At 47.1% G+C, this 19,374-nt stretch overlaps 1 protein-coding gene across 12 annotated transcripts in view; it reads right to left on the bottom strand.

The window, feature by feature from the left end:
- The window catches only part of LARGE2 (LARGE xylosyl- and glucuronyltransferase 2), a 65,079-nt gene that overhangs the window by 21,023 nt on the left and 24,682 nt on the right, over window positions 1-19,374 (bottom strand). Inside the window, exons 1-6 of one of the 12 annotated variants that reach the window (XM_072985984.2) lie at window positions 11,931-12,070; window positions 8,571-8,744; window positions 3,249-3,406; window positions 1,273-1,532; window positions 612-694; window positions 66-189 (exon numbers count right to left, since the gene is read on the bottom strand). In XM_072985984.2, the coding sequence (XP_072842085.2) occupies window positions 66-189; window positions 612-694; window positions 1,273-1,532; window positions 3,249-3,366 (585 nt within the window). In that variant the 5' untranslated portion in view covers window positions 3,367-3,406; window positions 8,571-8,744; window positions 11,931-12,070. Of the gene's footprint in view, window positions 1-65; window positions 190-611; window positions 695-1,272; window positions 1,533-3,248; window positions 3,407-8,570; window positions 8,745-11,683; window positions 11,806-11,930; window positions 12,119-12,469; window positions 12,552-12,770; window positions 12,803-19,374 lie in introns of those variants that run through there. The other 11 variants (XM_072985993.2, XM_078389607.1, XM_072985990.2 and 8 more) reach the window with 11 other exon arrangements.

The raw sequence follows: 19,374 nt of genomic DNA, 5'->3' as shown, positions 1-19,374 counted from the left end.
TCAAAAGGAGCACAAGAACGGGGGGGGGGGGGGGAGAGACACAAAGTTAAATCAATCTCTCCTGCCTTCAGGTCATCCGCATTGTAGAAGCTAATGTGAACCGAGGGCACCACCCAGGACTGGAACAGGGTCTGCAGGATCTGCCTGGCCACCGAGTCAGTGATGAGATGGAAATGAAGTGGGTTCTTCCTGCCAAGGGAGAAAAACATTCCATGCTCAGAAGAGGTGGAAGCAATATTTTAAAGAAATAGGTCAACCCCAACACAATTTTTAAAAGATAAAGAAAACCAGATATTCTATTCCCCATTGTGATGCAGCTGATATTTTATGGAGTGCTTCCCCGCTTATTGGCCACGGAGCACAGCCATCCTGGGACCCTCTCCTCCCTGCAAAAATGTGATATCTTGGCAGTCAGAAGAAGAAGGGAAAGAGTAGGATCCATAGGACCAGAACAGGTTTCCCTTCTGCCATTCTCAGCCTTGGAAGCCAAGGGGCAGAAAGATATTGTATCTTGATCTCCCAGACTGATAAGGTTTGGAATGGCCAAAGCTTTGTTATCTGCATTAAGGGAGGAAGCATATTACCCACCCCAGCTTCTTCTTTATGGTTACCTGTGGAAGAGGATGGATTTCACCAGGGTAACGACATCTCGACTTGCATTGTATCCAGCACACACAATTGCAACATGGAGGAGCTGTTTGGAAATGCAAGAACATGTCAGGCATGCTAGCACTCAAACCCAGCTCACTGTATGAAACCATATCCCCTTCTCTTGCTTTCTTCCTTTAGAGTTGGCCTGGACATTTAGAACTTACTTCCCCCATCATAAAACATGGAAAATAACCTGGCCTGCTAGTCTTTTTTTTTTCTTTGCACCCCCTCTAAGGGCTGGGTGAACAGAACGAGAGCCACTTTCTCCCACCGTAAAAAGGATAAAGCAAACCTTTTATAGGAAGCTGAACACGGTCAGAGTTGGAAATGAAAGCACCCATCAACTAATGCTACTTTCTTGCCCTGTTAGACTGTTGCACAAATAGCTCCTTTAAGCAGATGGAAGCATTATATCTTCCCTCTTGCAAAATTCATGTCACAGGAGGAGGAGGAGGAAGCATGATAAAGCTACATCCTGGATTTCCAGGAATGCAGTGAGTCAAAGGGCTGGCCCTCCCAACACACTTCTCATTATGACCGGCAAGGTTTCCCTCCACAGTTCTTGGGCCACAAAGTACTCTCACACAGTGTGTGGAGAACACAGTGGGACATCCTCTTTACCTCACACTTCTGAACCATCCTCTGCTTTGGGCAGCCAGTATGGTTGTTCTGTCCATTCTGGTCTTCTGTGAACTCTCCCCTTTGCTGGCTGCCATCCGTTATATCCAGCGTTTCATCCTGTGCCTGAGAATGACTGAGCTGAAGTCTCAGCAGCTGGTTTTCCTCTTCCACTTTTCGAACTTGGGACACCAAAGCTTCACGGTCAAAGTACCGGCTTGACTGTTCCCCAAAGCAAGGAGGAAGCATGAGGGGACATCCATCTGTGGAAGGAATCCCCAGAAACAGGGCAGAGGTGAGGGCAAAACCCCCTTGTCCACAACGTTTTCATTCAGGGCAGGCAAGTGTGCCCCCTCCAAAGTGTTGTTGGGATTGCAAAGTCTATTACTCCCTCCTCCTCCCACCGCCACCCAGCCAGTGTAGGCAGTGGTGAGCAATGCTGAGTATTATAGTTCAACAGCCTCTGGGGAGCCACACTTTGTCCACCAACCCCTGCTTTGATTAAAAGGTTAAACCAGAAAAAGCAGCATCAAATGCCAAATTCATCAGAATGGAAACGAAGGTTTAATGCTGTGTGTATTTGTTCAACTTGTTTGTTGTTAAATTCACAACCTGAGCATTTCTACCTCAACAACACCTTACTAAATGCACTTTTAACCTTTTCCACCGCTTCAGATGCATTCCACTCATGAATATCTTTCTTTTGTTGCTTACATTAAAAAGAAAATCCTTCATGTTGCACAGCCCGTTTAGTACTACAAAGCAAATGCTCCTGGAAGGAATGGGTGACAAAACAGAACAATACTGAGTGGGGAACAACAGGGGAACCAAAATGATCAAGGGAACAGATCTATTCTTGTATACAAAAAAAGGTTATAACACCTGGGTTTTGTAACCTTAAAAAAAGGAAGATAACAGGCAATATAAAATTACGCATGACGTGGAGAAAGTGGATAGGAAGCAGTTTTTTTCAATACAGCTGAATGATGAGAGGCTCGCCATAGATCAAAAGGAACTACATCTTCACAGGGCACACAAAGGAAGCAGGGACTGTCCTGCTAGATGCAGCAGTGATCTCCACTGATTTAGGAAAGCTGTAGAAGGGGATATGACACGTTCATGGAGAATAAGGCTACTCAATGGGCTACCAAGCATAATGACTTGATGCTAATTCCATAGAAGAGGCAGCATGCTTCTGTGGAACATCTTCTGGAGGACATAAGGGGAAGGCACTCATGTCTCGATAGTGGGTGCCCCACAAGGATCTTGTTGAACACTGTGTGAACAAAATGCTGCATCAGGTAAGATCTTTGGATCTAGCACTTGTATCGTCCTGTGCCTTTAAGGGACCAAATCTTCAATGTCACCCACTGCTAGGACTAGAAGGGCAGGGGGAAAAGGTGGACAACTTCATGTGCCTTTCTCCAATGAGGGCTCCAGCTACCACCAAGCCACTTTTCAGGAATAATAACCAACCACATGATAGCCAGAGCCCCCTTGCTCCTTGCCTGGATGCTGTTATTAGCTCTGTGCCCAGGCTGATGCAAGATGGTGAGGCCATCAGTTCTGGGGATGGGGGTATGGCCTGTCTCTTCACCTGGACCAGAGCAGGAAGTCTAAATGTATATAAACTATCTTGAAGAAATAAATTGTAAAAGCTGGAAAATAAATCCATTGAACTAAAAAGTGAGCTATTGGGATTACTGTTTAATTCTCCTATAACTGGAAGCTAAGCCAAATGCTGTTTCTTTATGGAGTGAGTGTGAGTGTGTGTGTGTGTGTGTGTGTGTGTGTGTGTGTGTGTGTGTGTGTGTGTGTGTGTGTGTGTGTGTGTGTGTGTGTAAACAGGTGTGTGCACTGTGCTGTGAGAAATTCAGAAACACTTTCTCTAAGGCAAAGAGAGCAAAGGCCAGCTCCTTCTCTGCACAGCAAGACCACACATCATTCAAGGAAACAGATCCATCCCTGTCCTCACTCACACTCTAGATTACCCATAAAGAGGTACAGCCAGGAGATGAGGAAGACCAGAGTCACTGTGGCAAGCAATAGCTTCAGCTTCCCACGCCATGGACACAGCATGATGGTCACAAAGGTCATGTGGGCAAACCTAGCCTCGCCGGAGCCAGCATCCTACACCCTGCAAGAGAAAATAAAGGGCATACAAGAGGGAGGTTACTAGCAGCCTTGATACCCCCTTAGCATCCCCCAAATAGGCCCAGGAAACCTTAGCAAACCTGGCTTTCCAGCAGCTGTCAAGCCTACGCAGAAAGGTATGAATCCTGGGGACTTTGTCCAGATGGCCGGAGCACTACCTCCTGACTTGAGTTCATGGGCTCTATCTCTTCCTCTATCCTAACCCCCCCTCCCAGGCAGCAGGGGCCCCATTCACTTTCCAAATGGCCAGAGTTGATGGGGTGCTTCGCTACAAGCCAGGACTGGGTAAGCAGTCACCAGACACCATTAATGGGTGATATTTGTGGTTGCCAATGACAACCTAACAATCCCATTTTCAGAATCCTGGCAATCATCTCTGGGCCTCCCCACCAGGCAGTAGCTGGACAATCGGCAAGGATCCTCCCTTGTTTTCCAGCTTGGCTGTGGAGGATTTGCTAGGAGACCTCCTACTGTGCAAACAAAATCCTGATAAAGTCACAGCTAAGTATCTCATTTTGCCTCAGAGCAGGCAGTGTCCTTGAAAGCAATGAGCCATCCAACCCTGATCCAGCCAGATAACAACACGGAGAAAGGTCATGTAGAAGACCCCTGTTTTATTAACAGACTGGGTTTGTTTATTTTTTAAAGATACCCAGAACGCTATTCACCCCTGCAGGAGAGAAAGATGGCACATACCATCTGTGTATTCTAGAAAAAGCCCACTCCCCACAGCTTCTTCTTGAGATGTCAGAAAGAAGACAAAGGGATCACACTATGTCACAGGTCTTGGCACTTCAAAAATACTCCTTCAATGAGCCAAGCCAAGCCACCAAAAATATCTCCTGCCAGGGAGCGTCTTCCAGCCCAATGTAACAGCAAGTGTGGATTGTTTGCTACAGTATTTGGTTTGGAGATAAGGGAAGGGGGAATAAAAGGATACTCAAGTCCCAGCTCAGCCAGGAATGACCTTGGGAAGAACATCTTCTTTGAAACAAACCTACCTATAAGATTGTGGAGGAGAACATATGACACAACAGTTCAGAAGCGCTGCATATGCTGAAAAGTGCTACAGAAATAATGAAACTAATAATATTGGTTGCAATGAGCAGCCTGACCAGTACATACACTATACACTACTAATCCTTCCAAGTTAGTATGAAATGAATTGCTGTTGTTTTTAAGTTTGGACAGAAATGTTAACAATGGAATGACGCAGGATCTGTTTTCGGTATCAAAGTTAGCTCTGCAATGAGCTGCTCGTAATTATATATTTACCAATAATAAAAAAATAAAAAACCTAATACAAACTAACGATCTTTGGGCAAGAAACAATCAAACAAGGAAAATATTTTGTCTGTAAATACGGTCTTAGAACTATGTTAGTACAGTATTACGGGAACTGAGATTTACTTTGTAGTTATCTAGCCAGGAGGTGAGACTGAGGAACCTAATGCCGAGGGAGGCCTGGAAGGAAAAAACAAGAAACCGGGCCTTCTTGGCGGTGGCTCCTCATCTTTGGAATAGCCTCCCTCCTGAGATCAGCATGGCCCCTTCCCTGGGCATCTTCAAACGCCAACTGAAAACCTGGCTGTTCAAGCAAGCCTTTCCTCCATCCACTGCCTGATTTTGTTCTCTGTGCCTTCTCCCATCTGGATCATTGTGTTTTTAGTAATATGTTATGATTTTAAATTGTACTTAGATTTGATATGTTGTCACCCGCCCAGAGTAGTTGGTACAACTAGATGGGTGGACTATAAATGTAACAAACAAACAGTTGAAACTTTAATATTCAGGTTGTAGTTTGGTAATTCAGGAAGTAGTATTTTAAATTTTAAAAACTATCCCACAACCCGTCACAACTATATAAGATATGCATTTTCAATGCATCAACTACTACAGTGTAAACAGGAAGAGTCTACACTGCAGCTTCTCCTTTTCCACATGGCTGACTGGGCAAATACAGAAGTCCCTAACCACCCATTAGGCTTTGCACAGTAAGCTTAAGAGTGTCTTGGGGGAGGCACATTTTGCCCGTAATATAACCCAGTGTCCTGTCACTGTGCTATAGCATCAAAGAGAGAACACAGAATTGCGGTGCGGTCCTCTGGCTAGAGGGTATGGGCTCCCAAGCACTGAGACGCAGGTAACAAACAGAGGACCTCGAGATGGGAAAAGTTTTTTTTCTGGATTGTAACTTCCTGACTCACATAGCCATCAAGGCAGTGGCCATCTTGCCTGTGAGGACTGAAGAGTGGTAGCCTCCTGCCCACAAACGTGTTTTCTTAACTGTATCCTAAAGCAAAAGACAACAGAAATCCACTCTCTCCAATAAGCTGTGTCATTCAAATGGCTGAGTCTCCACAAAATATAAATGAAAAGGCCCTGAGCTGCTTTCTTTCAAATTTGCCAGGCCTTCCCTTCAAACCCTGCAAGCCTCAGAGTCCCACAAGGTGGTTCTACTTCCGGCAAGTGCTAGTGTATGAGTGACCCTCAGCCCAGAACAATTACACACACACACACACACACACACACACACACACACACACACACACACACACACACACACACACACACACACACACACACACACACACACACACACACAACGCCTCCCACGGATCTGGAGTGCTGGCATCTGTCTTCTGTCAGGAGCAGCCTTGGCATTGGGTCAAGTGGCTATGCTCCGCTGTTCCCAATTTTGGAGCCTTCCGACAGCTTCCTGCCACACTGGAGTTACAAACAATGCTCCCAGACTTTGATGGGACCAAACTGATCACAGGGGTTTCAGTACCGCCAGTATTCTTCAGCAATATAAAGTACCTGACACAGACATCTCCATGGCTGCCTCAAGCAACCTGTAGCATATAAAAATCACATTCAGAACCATTTCAGCTTTTTTAAACAAGAAAGCTGGTATCTATTTAAAATTAAATAAACAAACAGAACATTAAGATGAAAAAAGTGAAAGAAAATACTCATGGATCAGAGCAGCAAAAGAGGCAAGGTATCTGAATTTATTTTAGCTATCAGATTTTAATTCCCCCCCCCCACAGGTTTTCACCCTGTTTTTACGTATGCCATTGCTGTTTCAGCTGTTCCAGAATTCTCTGAACGTGTGAGCTACCAAATGAAAGGTGGAATGCAAGTATCCCAACAGACGAATTATCTCATATGGAAAACAGCAAAGCTTCTTATCTGGCTGGCAAGGATTTCAATATTCCTGCTTTCTAAACTATCCATAAACCATTATTTCAGTACATCTGCAGCCCAACTATGGGCACAACCTGTACATGTAAATAGGTAACAACTGTGTATTTTAAGAGATTACATTTAAAAAAGAGAGAAAGCCTATTGGTGCTTATAAAAAGTGGTGTATAGAAATATTGTGTAAAGCAGTCACTGTAAAAAGCTGTACACAGAAATTCCATTTCCCTTAGATATGGAGGCAACTGTTCCTGCATCAAACCTCCACCTCCAGTGACTGGCAAGTACTAGATGGAAGCCAGAGTTTCTCGTATGATTTTTTCCGGCTTAGCACCCCACTGCTCACAAAATTAATGCCTAAACCTCTCAACCTCCTGTGTTCTGCTGCATTCCTCAGACAGTCACGAGGCAATTACCAAGCAGACAGAGGCTCCATTTAGGAAGACGGGTCATTGGCTACACCAAGTGGAAAACTCATTCATGGCTGGTCCCAGATTTTCCTCCTTTCCCTGCTCACCAGAGTACAAAGGCCTCGACACCTGCGCCTCTCCACTACTAACAAGTTCTGCAAAGAAAGCCCATGGGTTTACATGACTTTCTTTCTTTGCACGTGTGCAAAAGGTGGAAGCCCATAGTGCATCACCTGCTTCTTGTGATAAGAGTGGTGGATCAAAGTAGGCAGAATAAAAACTCTGCAACCAAACTGGGCAGGCATCTGCCAGGATCGGTGTTTTAAGAGGAGGAGCTGTTGCTGCTGCTAAGAATGAAAAGCTATGCTTCCTTACAACTTTTATGGAATCAGTTCCAAAAGTCACATATTTGTTGCTTTTTTATATATATAAACTCAACTTTGTTCTAAGGAACATGAATCTCCAGGTCATATGGAAATACCAGAAGCAGGTGTGTGTGGGGGGGGCACTGTGTATTACTGTAGAGTACACTCTTTGAAGGTCCTTTAGTTCATGCCCTCTTCTACCTGAACAGCACCAAAGGCCTTTTTTCAACTAGATGTCTGGCCTAGGAGGGCCTGGTGTGCTCTGGTCCATGGGGTCATGAAGAGTCAGACACGACTAAATGACTAGACGACGTCTGGCCTAGGTAATGATTTGCTTCAATCCGAAGCCCGGTTAAGATAAAGAGATAAATAATAACAAATACAAAATAAATAAAATTATATAATAGTATTAGCATTAATGACATTATTGATAAAGTAACAACAACAATCCACACCATATCATTTTTAGAAAATCTAGCTTTTGTGGTGAATATTGACAAGGGGATTGTAATAATAAAAAAAACCACAGAACCATAGCATGATGGAGTTGGAAGGGGTCTATAAGGCCATTGAGTCAAACCCGCTGCTCAGTGCAGGAGTACAAATCAAATGTTATCTGACAGCTGGTTGTCCCATTTTCTTTTGAGCGCCTCCAAGTCTTTGCCATGGCTCCCTCACTGGTGAGACCCTTTCGTGGAAATGAGTCAAGTCAAAGACTGCAGTGTTCTGGGGAAACCTGGATTCCCGGAAATCTATCAAAACCTCCAGTCAAACAATTGGCCAGCATGGATAGGACTGCTCATCCCAACCAGGACTGCTGTGCTGCAAAATATATACTTGAAAAGGTCTGGACCTGAGATCTGCACTGGAGTGTTAAGAACTGTATACTGCCTGGTTAAATCGCTGTACTGCAGCTAAAACTGTGCTTACGACCTGGGGTTCAAATCCCAGGTAGCTGGCTCAAGGTTGATTCAGCCTTCTATCCTTCCGAGGTTGGTAAAATGAGTACCCAGCTCGCAGGGGGGGCAATGTGTAGCCTGTATAATTAAATTGTAAACCGCCCAGAGAGTGCTTGAAGCGCTATGGGGCGGTATATAAGCGGCACGCTTTGCTTTATGGTGAGCCTGGCCACAGTTTCCTTGGAATAAAGTAATGAGTAGTGGTTTACCTGTGCCTTCTGAGGGGTGGGGAATTGCTCTCGGACTCTGCAGCTTGCCCAAGGCTGCTCAAACTGGTTTCTTCTCCTGGGATACACAGCAGGGAATCAAACTTCCAACCTCTGACTCTGCAGCCAGGTACTCCAGGTCACTGAGCTGTCCAGCCACCACAGACTCATAATGAACTGCAATTTGGAACAACAATAGCGATAATGATCCTGTTTTCCTTCTTTTTCCCCCTCTACAAAACTAGAGAAAATAAGGTCTCAGGGGATAGGGATTTCATTCATCTCTTTGTTTAAGACTACTGACTGATCTCAAATTTTTGAATAGTGCTTGCTGCAAATCAAAAATTTAGAACAGGAAAGAGCAACTTAAAAAATAACTCACCACTTTCATGGGAAAAACAGGGGATGGATGTTCTGCCTTGAATCTCTATTTGCAAGTAAACCTGCCTGTGATGTTTGTGTAAACACATCCAAATACCAAACACACAAGCAGCTAAAGGAATGCAACTGGTCTTAACAACTCCAGTTTTATTTCAGTGGTAAAATGGGTGTAGGAAGATGAGCTTTAACAGCTTCACTGGTTTACTCAGCACATTCTAGATTCCAAGGCAAAGAGGAGCTTCCCACACTTCTACCTCATGCAGCAAATATTAATTCCTTACTATGTGGTGGTAAAAGAGGGAGGAGGGGACAAACTTGTACTGTTTAGTGTTTAGATATTCAGAAGACTAAATTCACAAGATGGCTATGGTTATCATGGTGACGTTCCCTCTATTGCTATCCCACAGCTTGGAGAAGACAATCAGCAGCCTTGTAGCACCTAAAAGACTACCAAGTTTTATTTAGTATAAGCTTTCAGGGACTGTGGCCCTCCGCTTCAGATCTAAAGAAACCAAATAAAATTTGGTAGTCTTCAGATCTGAAAAAGCAGACTATAATGCACAAAAAGCTAACACCAATTAAAATGTATAACCCTTAAAGTGGCAAAAGACCTTTGGTTTTTTTGTGTGTGTGGTTTTTTTTGCTGCCATCTCATTGGAAATTACTCACAAAAGAATTGCCTTACACAGGATCACACCTCAGAGTAGCCTTCAGCCAGATCAGTGGTATAAAAATGAAACAAACAGAAGTTTGCCAGTGTGCACATCCTGGAAACACTGATGCCTTGCCGAACACAGTGCATAGATTAAGGTTCTTTTTTATTTGTGACATATAAACCTTTAAAAAAAGGAAAACAGAACTCTTTCCTCCTATTGCAGTCACGGCGATAGGGCTGTTCACATGCTTATCCTTTTAGGCCAGAAACATGCAAACATATAAGAAAAAGAGTTACAAAATTGATAGGAAGGCACCTGTATGTTAACATTTATCTGCCTGCGTAACCACTACATTAAAAAAAATGGAGCACTTGATGTATGCCTGAAGTCTGTGCCAAAGTCTCTCTCTCTCTCTCTCTCTCTCTCTCTCTCATTGAGGCCTGGATTACCAACCATCTCTTCCCTTCAGAGACCTCTGGAGCCAATTGATGTGGAGAACTTTCTCTCAGTCTCTGGCAGGGGGACAAAGATGTAAGGTTTATACGAGGAACATCTTTCCACACCCCCTGGGCTCTGCGAGAGATATGCACAGGGCTGCTGCCCATGGAAATAATGAAGCACCTCACATAGGAGGTGGCTGCCTCACTGTGACAACAGCAGCTGTCCCCTGCACTGCTCTCCTGAAATCCCCAAATGCAGAGGCAACTAATACTTAAAAAACGCAACAAAACAAAACCATCCTGAGGAGCCTTCCAGCAATGCTGCCACATTCCTGGCCAGGCCATCTCCGCAAGCATTAAGCACTACAAACTTTCCTAGTTTCTAACTCCTCCTCCCTTTGCTGACATTCTCCCTTGCTGGAGGGCACTGCCAACAGCTGACCCCTGCTTTCTCTCTCATTCTTTTACGGTGCCAAACTGAGAGGAAAGCTCCGGTTTGTAAGGGCCATTCTCCAGTGTAAATCGAGACAGGGAGAGTGTGCTCCCTCATTTATTGCTGGACTGCAATTCCATCATCCGTTACCATGGGTGAGGCTGGCTAAGGCTGATGGGGGTTAGAATGTGACAACACCTGTAGAGCCCTGGGTTTCCTTTCCTGCTGCAGGCAGAGGATATTAAAACAGAACGACCATTAATTATGAATCAGAATAAGGAAGCTTTTTAGATCCCAATGTCCTGCAATGACTTTTTTGGGGGACAATCCAAGTTCCCAGGAACCAACGTCAAACTTTTGTTTAAACCAGGTCACTCCATTTTCCATTTGAAAAGTCACACCTTTCAAAATGAACTCACAAAATCTGAAAAACGCAAAGAGAAAGGGGGGGGGGGAGAGATAGAAAGTGAAATAGAGAGGAAGGGAAGAGGTACAAACTCAGGCACCCAGTACCTAAACGCCAAACCTCTGCTAATTGCCACCTCGAATGGAAATGTCTACTACGAGGAGGTGGAGCGCCCAGTGTCTTTTCACTGGACAAAATGTTTCGGTCGTCTGAATTGGCACAGCTGTTGTTTGCGACTCCCTTTTCAGTTCGGCCGAGAGAAGGAAAAATAACCCTTCTTGGCGCAAATCTAATGCCATTTGCCCCCCCTCCGCCTCCCCAACATCAGAAAGGCGGCGCAGAGATCGTCCCCCAAAACCGCGCGGCTACGTATCCTTCGCGGACCCGGTCAAGCGGCGCCGTTCCCGCGACCTCTCCCTCAGGGGCTCAGGAAGGACTTCGGTGGCTCCGAACGAGAAACGACCGGGAAGGGAAAAGGGAAAGGCTCCCGAGCGGCCCTCCCTCCGGCGACTCGGACCTTGCGCCCCGCCGCCCGCTTGCCCGGAAAGCCTCGGCGGCGCGCCCGGGGGCCCCTCGCTCGACCTCAGAAACGGAGCGAGCGCCGAAGCCGGCCGGGAATGCCGCCGCCCCCCCCCCCGCGCCCCCAAGCCTGAGGGACCGACGAGAGGAACGGCGAGGAGACCCGCACGCGCCAGACTGCCGCTGCTCCCAGCGGGGAGACCCGGGTTTAGGAGACACGCGCGTCGCGCAAAGCCGCCACGAGTCTCGGGGCCGCCCGGTCGTCAAAGCCGCCTCCGCACCTGGCCGGGGGCCTCCGGCGCTCCAGCTGCTGTTGCCGCCGCCGCCGCTCCTTCATCGCCCCGACTCCCTTCTTCGGAGCTGCCGCCGCCGCCGCCGCAGGCGCTCCCTCGCCGCCCCGACGGCCTCACCTGGCTTTTGCCCTCTCGCCGCCTCCAGGCTTTGTGCGCCGCCCCTCCCTCCCTTCCGCCCCCCCCCCGCTCAGCGAGCTGCCTTTTCTGAGCGCCACCCCCCCCCCCAGTTACTCACACACGCCCTTCTTGGGGATCGATCGTCCACTTTTGTCTTTCACATTTCCAAAAGCTGGGGCCTCCTCTCTCTCCCCCCCCCCCGCGCCCTCTCCGGAAGGAGGGCAACAAAAGACGGCCAACCAAAGGAGAGGTTAAACTCACGTCCCGCACAATAAGCGCGGAGCCACGCCAGAGCCGGCTCGGCGCGAAGGCAATCGGCCCGCCCCGGTTTGCACCCGTCTCGCGCCCCCCCGCCCGCCCGCCCGCCCGCCTACACCTCGCTCCGCTCCCTTGGCGCCGCGGAGTCGCCCGCACTCACCCCTCGGAGCGGCGGACTAGCCGGCCCGCGAGCGGGGGGGTGGCGAAGGGGCAGGGGCGGGGGGGGGTGACCTCTGGGCGAGGGAAGGAGCGGGACCGAGTTGAGCGAACCGGACCTGGGCGCCCACCAACTGCAGGAGACGTCCCAGGCCCTGAACTGGAGCAGCCCTTCTGTGCACACAGCCTCGCCCCCCCCCCCCCGGCCTGGCCCGAGAGCGACTTCATGCCAGCGGTACTTACGCTGCACCTCTCTTCGGAAACACGTCGACTCGAATAAGCTGTGAAGAACCATCCCGTTCCTTTCTACCCTATTATTAACGCACTCTCTCTTACGGGCGATTTGTGGTAACGAGCAGTGCGCTCCTGGGCAGGTTGCCCCAGCCTACACATACGCGGAGGCTTAACACTTGTGCCCACAGGTGGCGAGAGGAAGCTCGTTTTGGCAAGACCAGGCTGGGGGGGGGGGGCAGCGAGGGCGGGTGGAAGCGGCCAGAACAACCCCCTCCCACCCCCCGAAAGGTCCCGGAACGGACCTGCTCACCTCAGGAGAGATAGTCGCCGCCGCCGCTTGCGGGCGTGCTCGGGGCGCGCAAGAAGGGCGCGGTGCTCCTACAAGGCTGCGGAGTGGGTGGGTGTGTCGGGGGGGGGAGAGGGAGAGTAAGAAAGAACAGAGTTTCTCAACTGGGCCGCTTGTGCTGTCGGGCGTCCCTTGACCCGGAGTCCAGGAATGGAAGGGGGGGGGGGAAGAGCCTCTCCCAAAATAATGATCGGAGCGGCCCGGTCCCGCCTCCCTGCCCTCGCGAAAAGGAAAGGGTTGGAGCCCCCTCTTGAAACAGGGAGGCCCCACGACCCCCCCCCCCCGGGCAAAGGAAGACGAGGCAGGCGCGTCAGGGCTCTGTGCATCCCGAGTACGCGGGAACGAGTGCCGGGGAGCCGAGAGGGAGGAGGCCGGGCGCCGCCGAGCCTCTCGGAATGCCAGCTATGCGGAGGCTGCCTCTACCTGCCGCGGCTCCTCTGCTCCCGGCCCCCGGGGTGGAGAAGAGGCCATCCCACATCCAGGAGGAGACGGGCGATGCCCGCCAAGGAAAGGAGGAGGGGAGGGTGGGAATGCGGGGGGGGGGGAGAGAACTCCCGCCCGGAAAGCAAGTGGAGGCCCGTCTGCCTGCTCAGGGCGCTCCCTGGGTGTCCCCCGGGCCCGCCTAGGCCTGGGCACGTGCGAGGCGCTGAGCGCCGGGGCAAGCGGCAACGTGGGACTGTCCTGTCGTCCCGCCGGCCCCGGGTGGGGGTGGGTGGGTGCGCTGGTCTCGCGCTCGCTCTACGGCACCGCTTTTCCTTCCCAAATGCTTCCGTGCCAACCGAAGGCACGATTTCACCGCCCTAAGGACTGTCTTCCTCCGAAGGCACCTTCCAGGCAATGCATTAGGCACGTTGTGCTTAATAGCGTTGTGTCCCCTATTCCGCATCGAACACATTGGAAGGTAAGGCTGGTTCCCCCGTGCAGTGAAAGCAGGTGGTGGAAACTTGAGCGCTGTTTGGTCTCACTTTTTAGAGTTTTCAGCTATTGTGGAATTATGAATTATTTTATACTTTTCTTGCGAGGTGCCAAACATTCGATTTAGAACTTAAAGGATGGCACAAAAGGACCAGCCCTACTCCTCCTAGGTAGAGCCAGGCAACTATTTCATGCAGCAAATGTTGAGCAACAGCAGTGCTCTGTGCCTCCAGTAGCCTGCCCGATTCCCCACTGCTATACTGCTCAGTAAAGTCCCCTTACCCTAGACCAGGGCTTCCTATGGTAAAGAGAGACAGTGGCAGAGCCCCGTGAACCTGAGCAGCCCTTCAGAGCTGTGTGTGTTCTCTTTCATCCACTCTCAAGTATTTTTGCCACAATCTTTTGCTGTGGGCTGTTTCACTGCATGTGAAAAAAAATTACTCCAAGGCAGAACCACAGCTAGGAAGTGCAAGACACCTAACTCTTCTGTTCCGTGTTAGATTTTCGCATTCCCTGTGATCCTCTCTGGTGTTTGGCAAAAGAGCGTGATCACGTAACCCACAGAAGAAGGGAAATAAAGGTAACTGGGATCTAAGAATTCTCTAACCCTGCACACCCTCAGTCTTAAAAGTCCTATTAATCCTAAGAGGAAAAAACCTCCTAAACCCTAACAATCTAATTGTCCTCTCTTGTTTTTCCTGGCTGAGATCTGCCCATCTTGAGCGACTTTTTACCTGGGTTGAACAAACACTAGCAGCAGTGAGATGAGGGGTTTCTTAATAATGGCATTCTTTGTTACCAACTTGTCTCAAGAAAGATGTAGATAAGGCTGTTCACAGCATGTTATTGTTCCGTTGCCCTATAGTTAACAGCCTCTGACTTCACCACCTGTATATATCCTGGTGGCATTTACCCAAAGAGGATAGGTAGTTTTCTGATTAACTTTTAAAACTCCATCTCCATTTGTTTCATGATACTTAACGATTATACTTCTGGATGCAAGTACATTCTGCCACAGCATTCACAGAGATAGAATGTTTATGTTGCAGCCATGAAATCCAGAAGACTTATATTTATTTCCAAAGTAAAATAATCTCATTTGGGCCATGCTAGCCCTAAGAAGGTACCCATTATTGTGTAGGGGATAGCGTAATAGACTAGGACTTATGAGATCTGGGTTCAAATCCCCACTTGGCTATGGAAGCTCATTGGGGTTTGGAACTGGTAAAGCTATTCCTTAAATATTTCATTTGCCTTGAAATCTCTGTTAAAGTGATTGTACAGTAAGTTGATTCCTACTTGACAGCACATAATAGATAGCAGTCCTAATAAGATGAACAAGGAAAGGGAATGTAGGCCTTAGGTCTTTATCAGGATGCCCATAGTCCAGCAGTTGTGCCCTGGTCTTGTATTCCACTCTTCCCAGGGTAGACCTCATCCTCAATTGGGCTCCTATGCCAGCATTTCTGGTGCACAACTAAGTTTGGCAAATGTATCTTCTGTCACTATCCTGCAGTGTTACCATGGGTTGTCATTCAGTAAGTACACATGCACTTGAAGAGTGAAATAATAACTAGTGCTGGGATTTTGCAAGTTTGCCTGGAGCCCGTATCTTTTGCTTCCAAGTGCTTCTTGCTGCACTCTCCACAGTATTCTGCTTTCACAGCCCTAGTATCCTTTAGATGTTTTAGAGTTCATCTCCCATGATCCCTCATGATTGGTCATGTTAGCAGGAGCTGATGGGAGTTGTATTCCAAAACATCTTGAGGATGCCAGGTTTGGGAAGGCTGGCACAGTGCACAACCCAGAGCCTTTTATAAGCATAGCTTCTGAGTCCTTTGTATTCAGCTCCTCTGCTTATGCCATAATAATACGGCTTTTTCCTTCGGAGGGAAAACACCTAGAATATTAATGTAGATGATATCAAGTAGCTCACAAGAGGCTAACCATCCTTTGCCCTGCAGTGACAGACCCAGAGCATCAGTGACATACTAAAATGCCCCTCAGGAGTCAGGATGGAAATTATACTAAAATGTAAAGCAGCATTGTGAAGGACAGTAGTAATTGTGTTACAACCAGAATGGGCAGTTGCTCCTCAAAATATAATGCAAAGAAATAACCTTGGAATGCCATCTGCCCACGGTGTCCCAAATTGTCAAGTGATACACAAGACTAAGATGCATGACAGCCACAGTTGGTGTTTGCACGCTGGTGTGTGCATTGGCACAGACACACAATGCAATAAATGTCAGCCGCCCACTCAATGTCATCTTTGGGCAGAGATATTTCTGGCACTGTAGTATCCTAGCAATACACAAGTCTCCCGTTTGGCTTAAAGACAAGTAACCACACTAAAAATAGGGCATGAAGAAAGGTGGTTAAAAGCTATCTGCACTGCATAGCTCTGTAGTATTTTCTGCACCAACAGAGCTGGCTGTTGCACAGATGGCAACTGATAGGCACACTATATATAGGGGTAGGCACTGCAAGCCATCTCACAAATTGTCTTGACCAAGAGGAGAGAGAGACTCAAAGAAAGGACTCTGCAAAACCCAAGTTCTGCTGGGCACAGGGTGGCCCTAAGAATAGCAAGGCAGAGCACGAAACTACAGTGCTTGGTGCAGACTGGGTTGTGGTAGCTGTGCTACACACTTTACTTTGGAGAATTTCTGAACCTGATTTTCATACCCACTGTTAGGTACACTGAAATGTTATTCTAGCACAAGATCTACTTCTCTGCAGACTGATCTCATGATGCTATTATAAAAGAGGGTACTTGTACCTATTTGAATTGTGGTGCTGGAAGAAGCTCTTGAGAGTCCCCTGGACTGCAAGGAGATCAAATGTATCCATTCTGAAGGAAATCAGCCCTCAGTGCTCACTGGAAGGACAGATCCTGAAGCTGAGGCTCCAGTACTTTGGCCATCTCATGAGAAGAGAAGACTCCCTGGAAAAGACCCTGATGCTGGGAAAGTGTGAAGGCAAGAGGAGAAGGGGACGACAGGGGACGAGATGGTTGGACAAGGTCATCGAAGCAACCAACATGAATTTGACCCAACTCCAGGAGGCAGTAGAAGACAGGAGGGCCTGGTATAGTCTAGTCTATGGGGTCACAAAGAGTCAGACATGACTTAACAACTACACAACAACTACTTGTACCTACCACTTAGGGAAATGGCTAACTTTGTACTGGAGGGATTAGTCAGTTCAATTCTGTCACATCTTGGAAAACAAAAACAACCCCAAAGTTACTAATTCAAAATTACTAGTAGTTGCTAGAAGAAACTTATTTTGTGGGGTATTTTAAACAACAGAGGCACAAAAACAGAACTCTTTTCATTTGCACCTCTCACCAAAGGATATATATGACTGAAAAACTTTGTGCCACCACTATACAACTTGACTCCTGCCCATCATGGCTAATAAAGGAATTTGCCAGGGAGGTTCGCACCTGGATCCTGGAGGTCATCAACTCCTCATTAAGAGAGGGAGTAGTCCCCACCCCATTAAAGGAGGCAGTGATTCACCCACTCCTTAAAAAGCCTAATCTGGACCCAGGCCTAGTGATGAACTTCTGACCAGTGGCGAATTTCCCTTTTCTGGGCAAGGTGTTGGAACGTGTGGTGGCTGAGCAGCACCAGGCTCTCCTGGATGAAACGGATTATCTAGATTCATTTCAATTGGGTTTCAGGCCGAGTTATGAGATGAAGACTGCCTTGGTTGCCCTGTTTCACAACCTTTGCTGGGAGAAAGACAGGGGTAATGCATCCCTCTTGATTCTCCTGGACCTCTCAGCAGCTTTCGACACCATCAACCATGGTGTCCTTCTGGACAGATTGGTTGGGATGGGAGTGGGAGGCACTGTTTTATGATGGTTCCACTCCTACCTGGCTGATCGGGTCCAGAAGGTGATGCTGGGGTTGCTGCTCGGGCCCAATTCAAAGTGCTTACTTTGACATATAAAGCCCTAAATGGCTTAGGACCTGGTTACCTAAAGGACCATATTCTTCCATACAAGCCTGCCCATCCTCTAAGATCAGGCCAGGAGGCCCTTCTGAAGGTGCCATCCCTGAAAGAGGTGAGGGGGATGGCATGCCGAAATATGGCCTTCTCAGCTGTTGCCCCCCAACTTTGGAACGCCCTTCCTATAGAGATCCGCCTGGCTCCAACAGTTTTCGCTTTTCAGCGCCAGGCAAAGACTTTTCTGTTTAGCCTGCATTTTAATTAAATAGTATTCTTTAGCTGGCCATATGAGCAGCAGGATTTATTAATATTAATGTTTTAATGACTGTTTTTAATATAGGGTATTTTTTAATATTGCCTATTTTAATAGTTTTAATGTTTTTAAAATTTTAATATTGTTGTACACCGCTCAGAGACCATTAGTAATGACACGGCTAAAAAAATCTTGAGAATAAATAAATAAATAAATAAAAAGTTCAACTAAAATCAGGTCTCTCACTTCCAGTAAGATATTGCAAAAGATTGGATAAAGAGCAAATTCAGTCCAAAAAACTGTTACAGATATTGTAGCCATGACACTTAACACCTTTGAAAAGAATCCACTGAATTGTGTAGTAACTGGCAAGTATTTAAAAGAGAACAGCATATAGCTTATAAAAGTCATCACAATTTTTTAACAAAATACTACATTAGCTATCGTCCTTGAGTATTGTTTATTTGCTCATTCATCTTCATGGATAGCCAGTTATTTAAAAGTTTAGCTATAAACCAGCTTTTAGACTATTGTCAAAAAAGAACATTATTCATTCATTCATTCATTCATTCATTCATTCATTCATTCATTCATTCATTCATTCATTCATTCATTCATTGGATTTGTACCCCACTCTTCTAGTAGCAAGCCACTACTCTTGGCAGCTACAAAAAGTAACACAAATCAACAAAGGTAAAACAGCAAACATAAAAAAACAAGAACCTACCATAAAAACCTCTTTTTGTAACAGGTGTCACTAAATCTCAAGATGGCAAAATTAAAGCAACTGAATTAGGCATCAGACAATAAACCAACGAACACATTACCTCATTAATAAAATTAAGAAGGAGCAGGTTTTCAAAAGGCCTGGGTAAAGAGCCAGGTTTTAATTTGCTTCCTGAAGCTCAAGAGGGAGGGGGCCAGATGCACCCCCACCAGAAGGGCATTGCAAAGCGAGTTGGCCACTACTGAGAAGGCCTGGTTTCTAGTTGACAGTTTCTGGGCCTCCTCTGGAGTGACCAGTCTCAACATCAGAGATTGAGGGGTGCGAATGGGCCAGGAGGTTGACCTGAGGGAGAGGTGACAAGATCCCAAACTGCAAATTGAATATAAATTGAAACGAATACTAACTGAAATGAGACAGTTAAGATAGAGTCACAAGTAGCTCATAGATAGATTTGAACAAGGCAACTCAGTTTTTGTGAACAGTTCCACCTTAGCACAAACATTTTCATTTACATACATAATTATTCTCAAGAAAACATTTAAGTTTTGCAGAAATTGGAATTTGCTGGGATGAAGATGGTAAAGAGTGAGTCAAAAGCAACACTGCTGTACAAGTCAGGATCAGTAAGAGTAGGAATATAGGAATGAAAAGGAGGAAATCAGCAGCAGAGTCTGTCACTCACTGGCCTGCCCTCAGGGCTGGCAGAAACT

Source organism: Pogona vitticeps, chromosome 1, assembly GCF_051106095.1.
Source record: "Pogona vitticeps strain Pit_001003342236 chromosome 1, PviZW2.1, whole genome shotgun sequence".
Taxonomy (NCBI): Eukaryota; Metazoa; Chordata; class Lepidosauria; order Squamata; family Agamidae; genus Pogona; species Pogona vitticeps.
The sequence above is the reverse complement of the archived record's forward strand: the minus strand, read 5'-3'. Positions and strand labels throughout refer to the sequence as shown.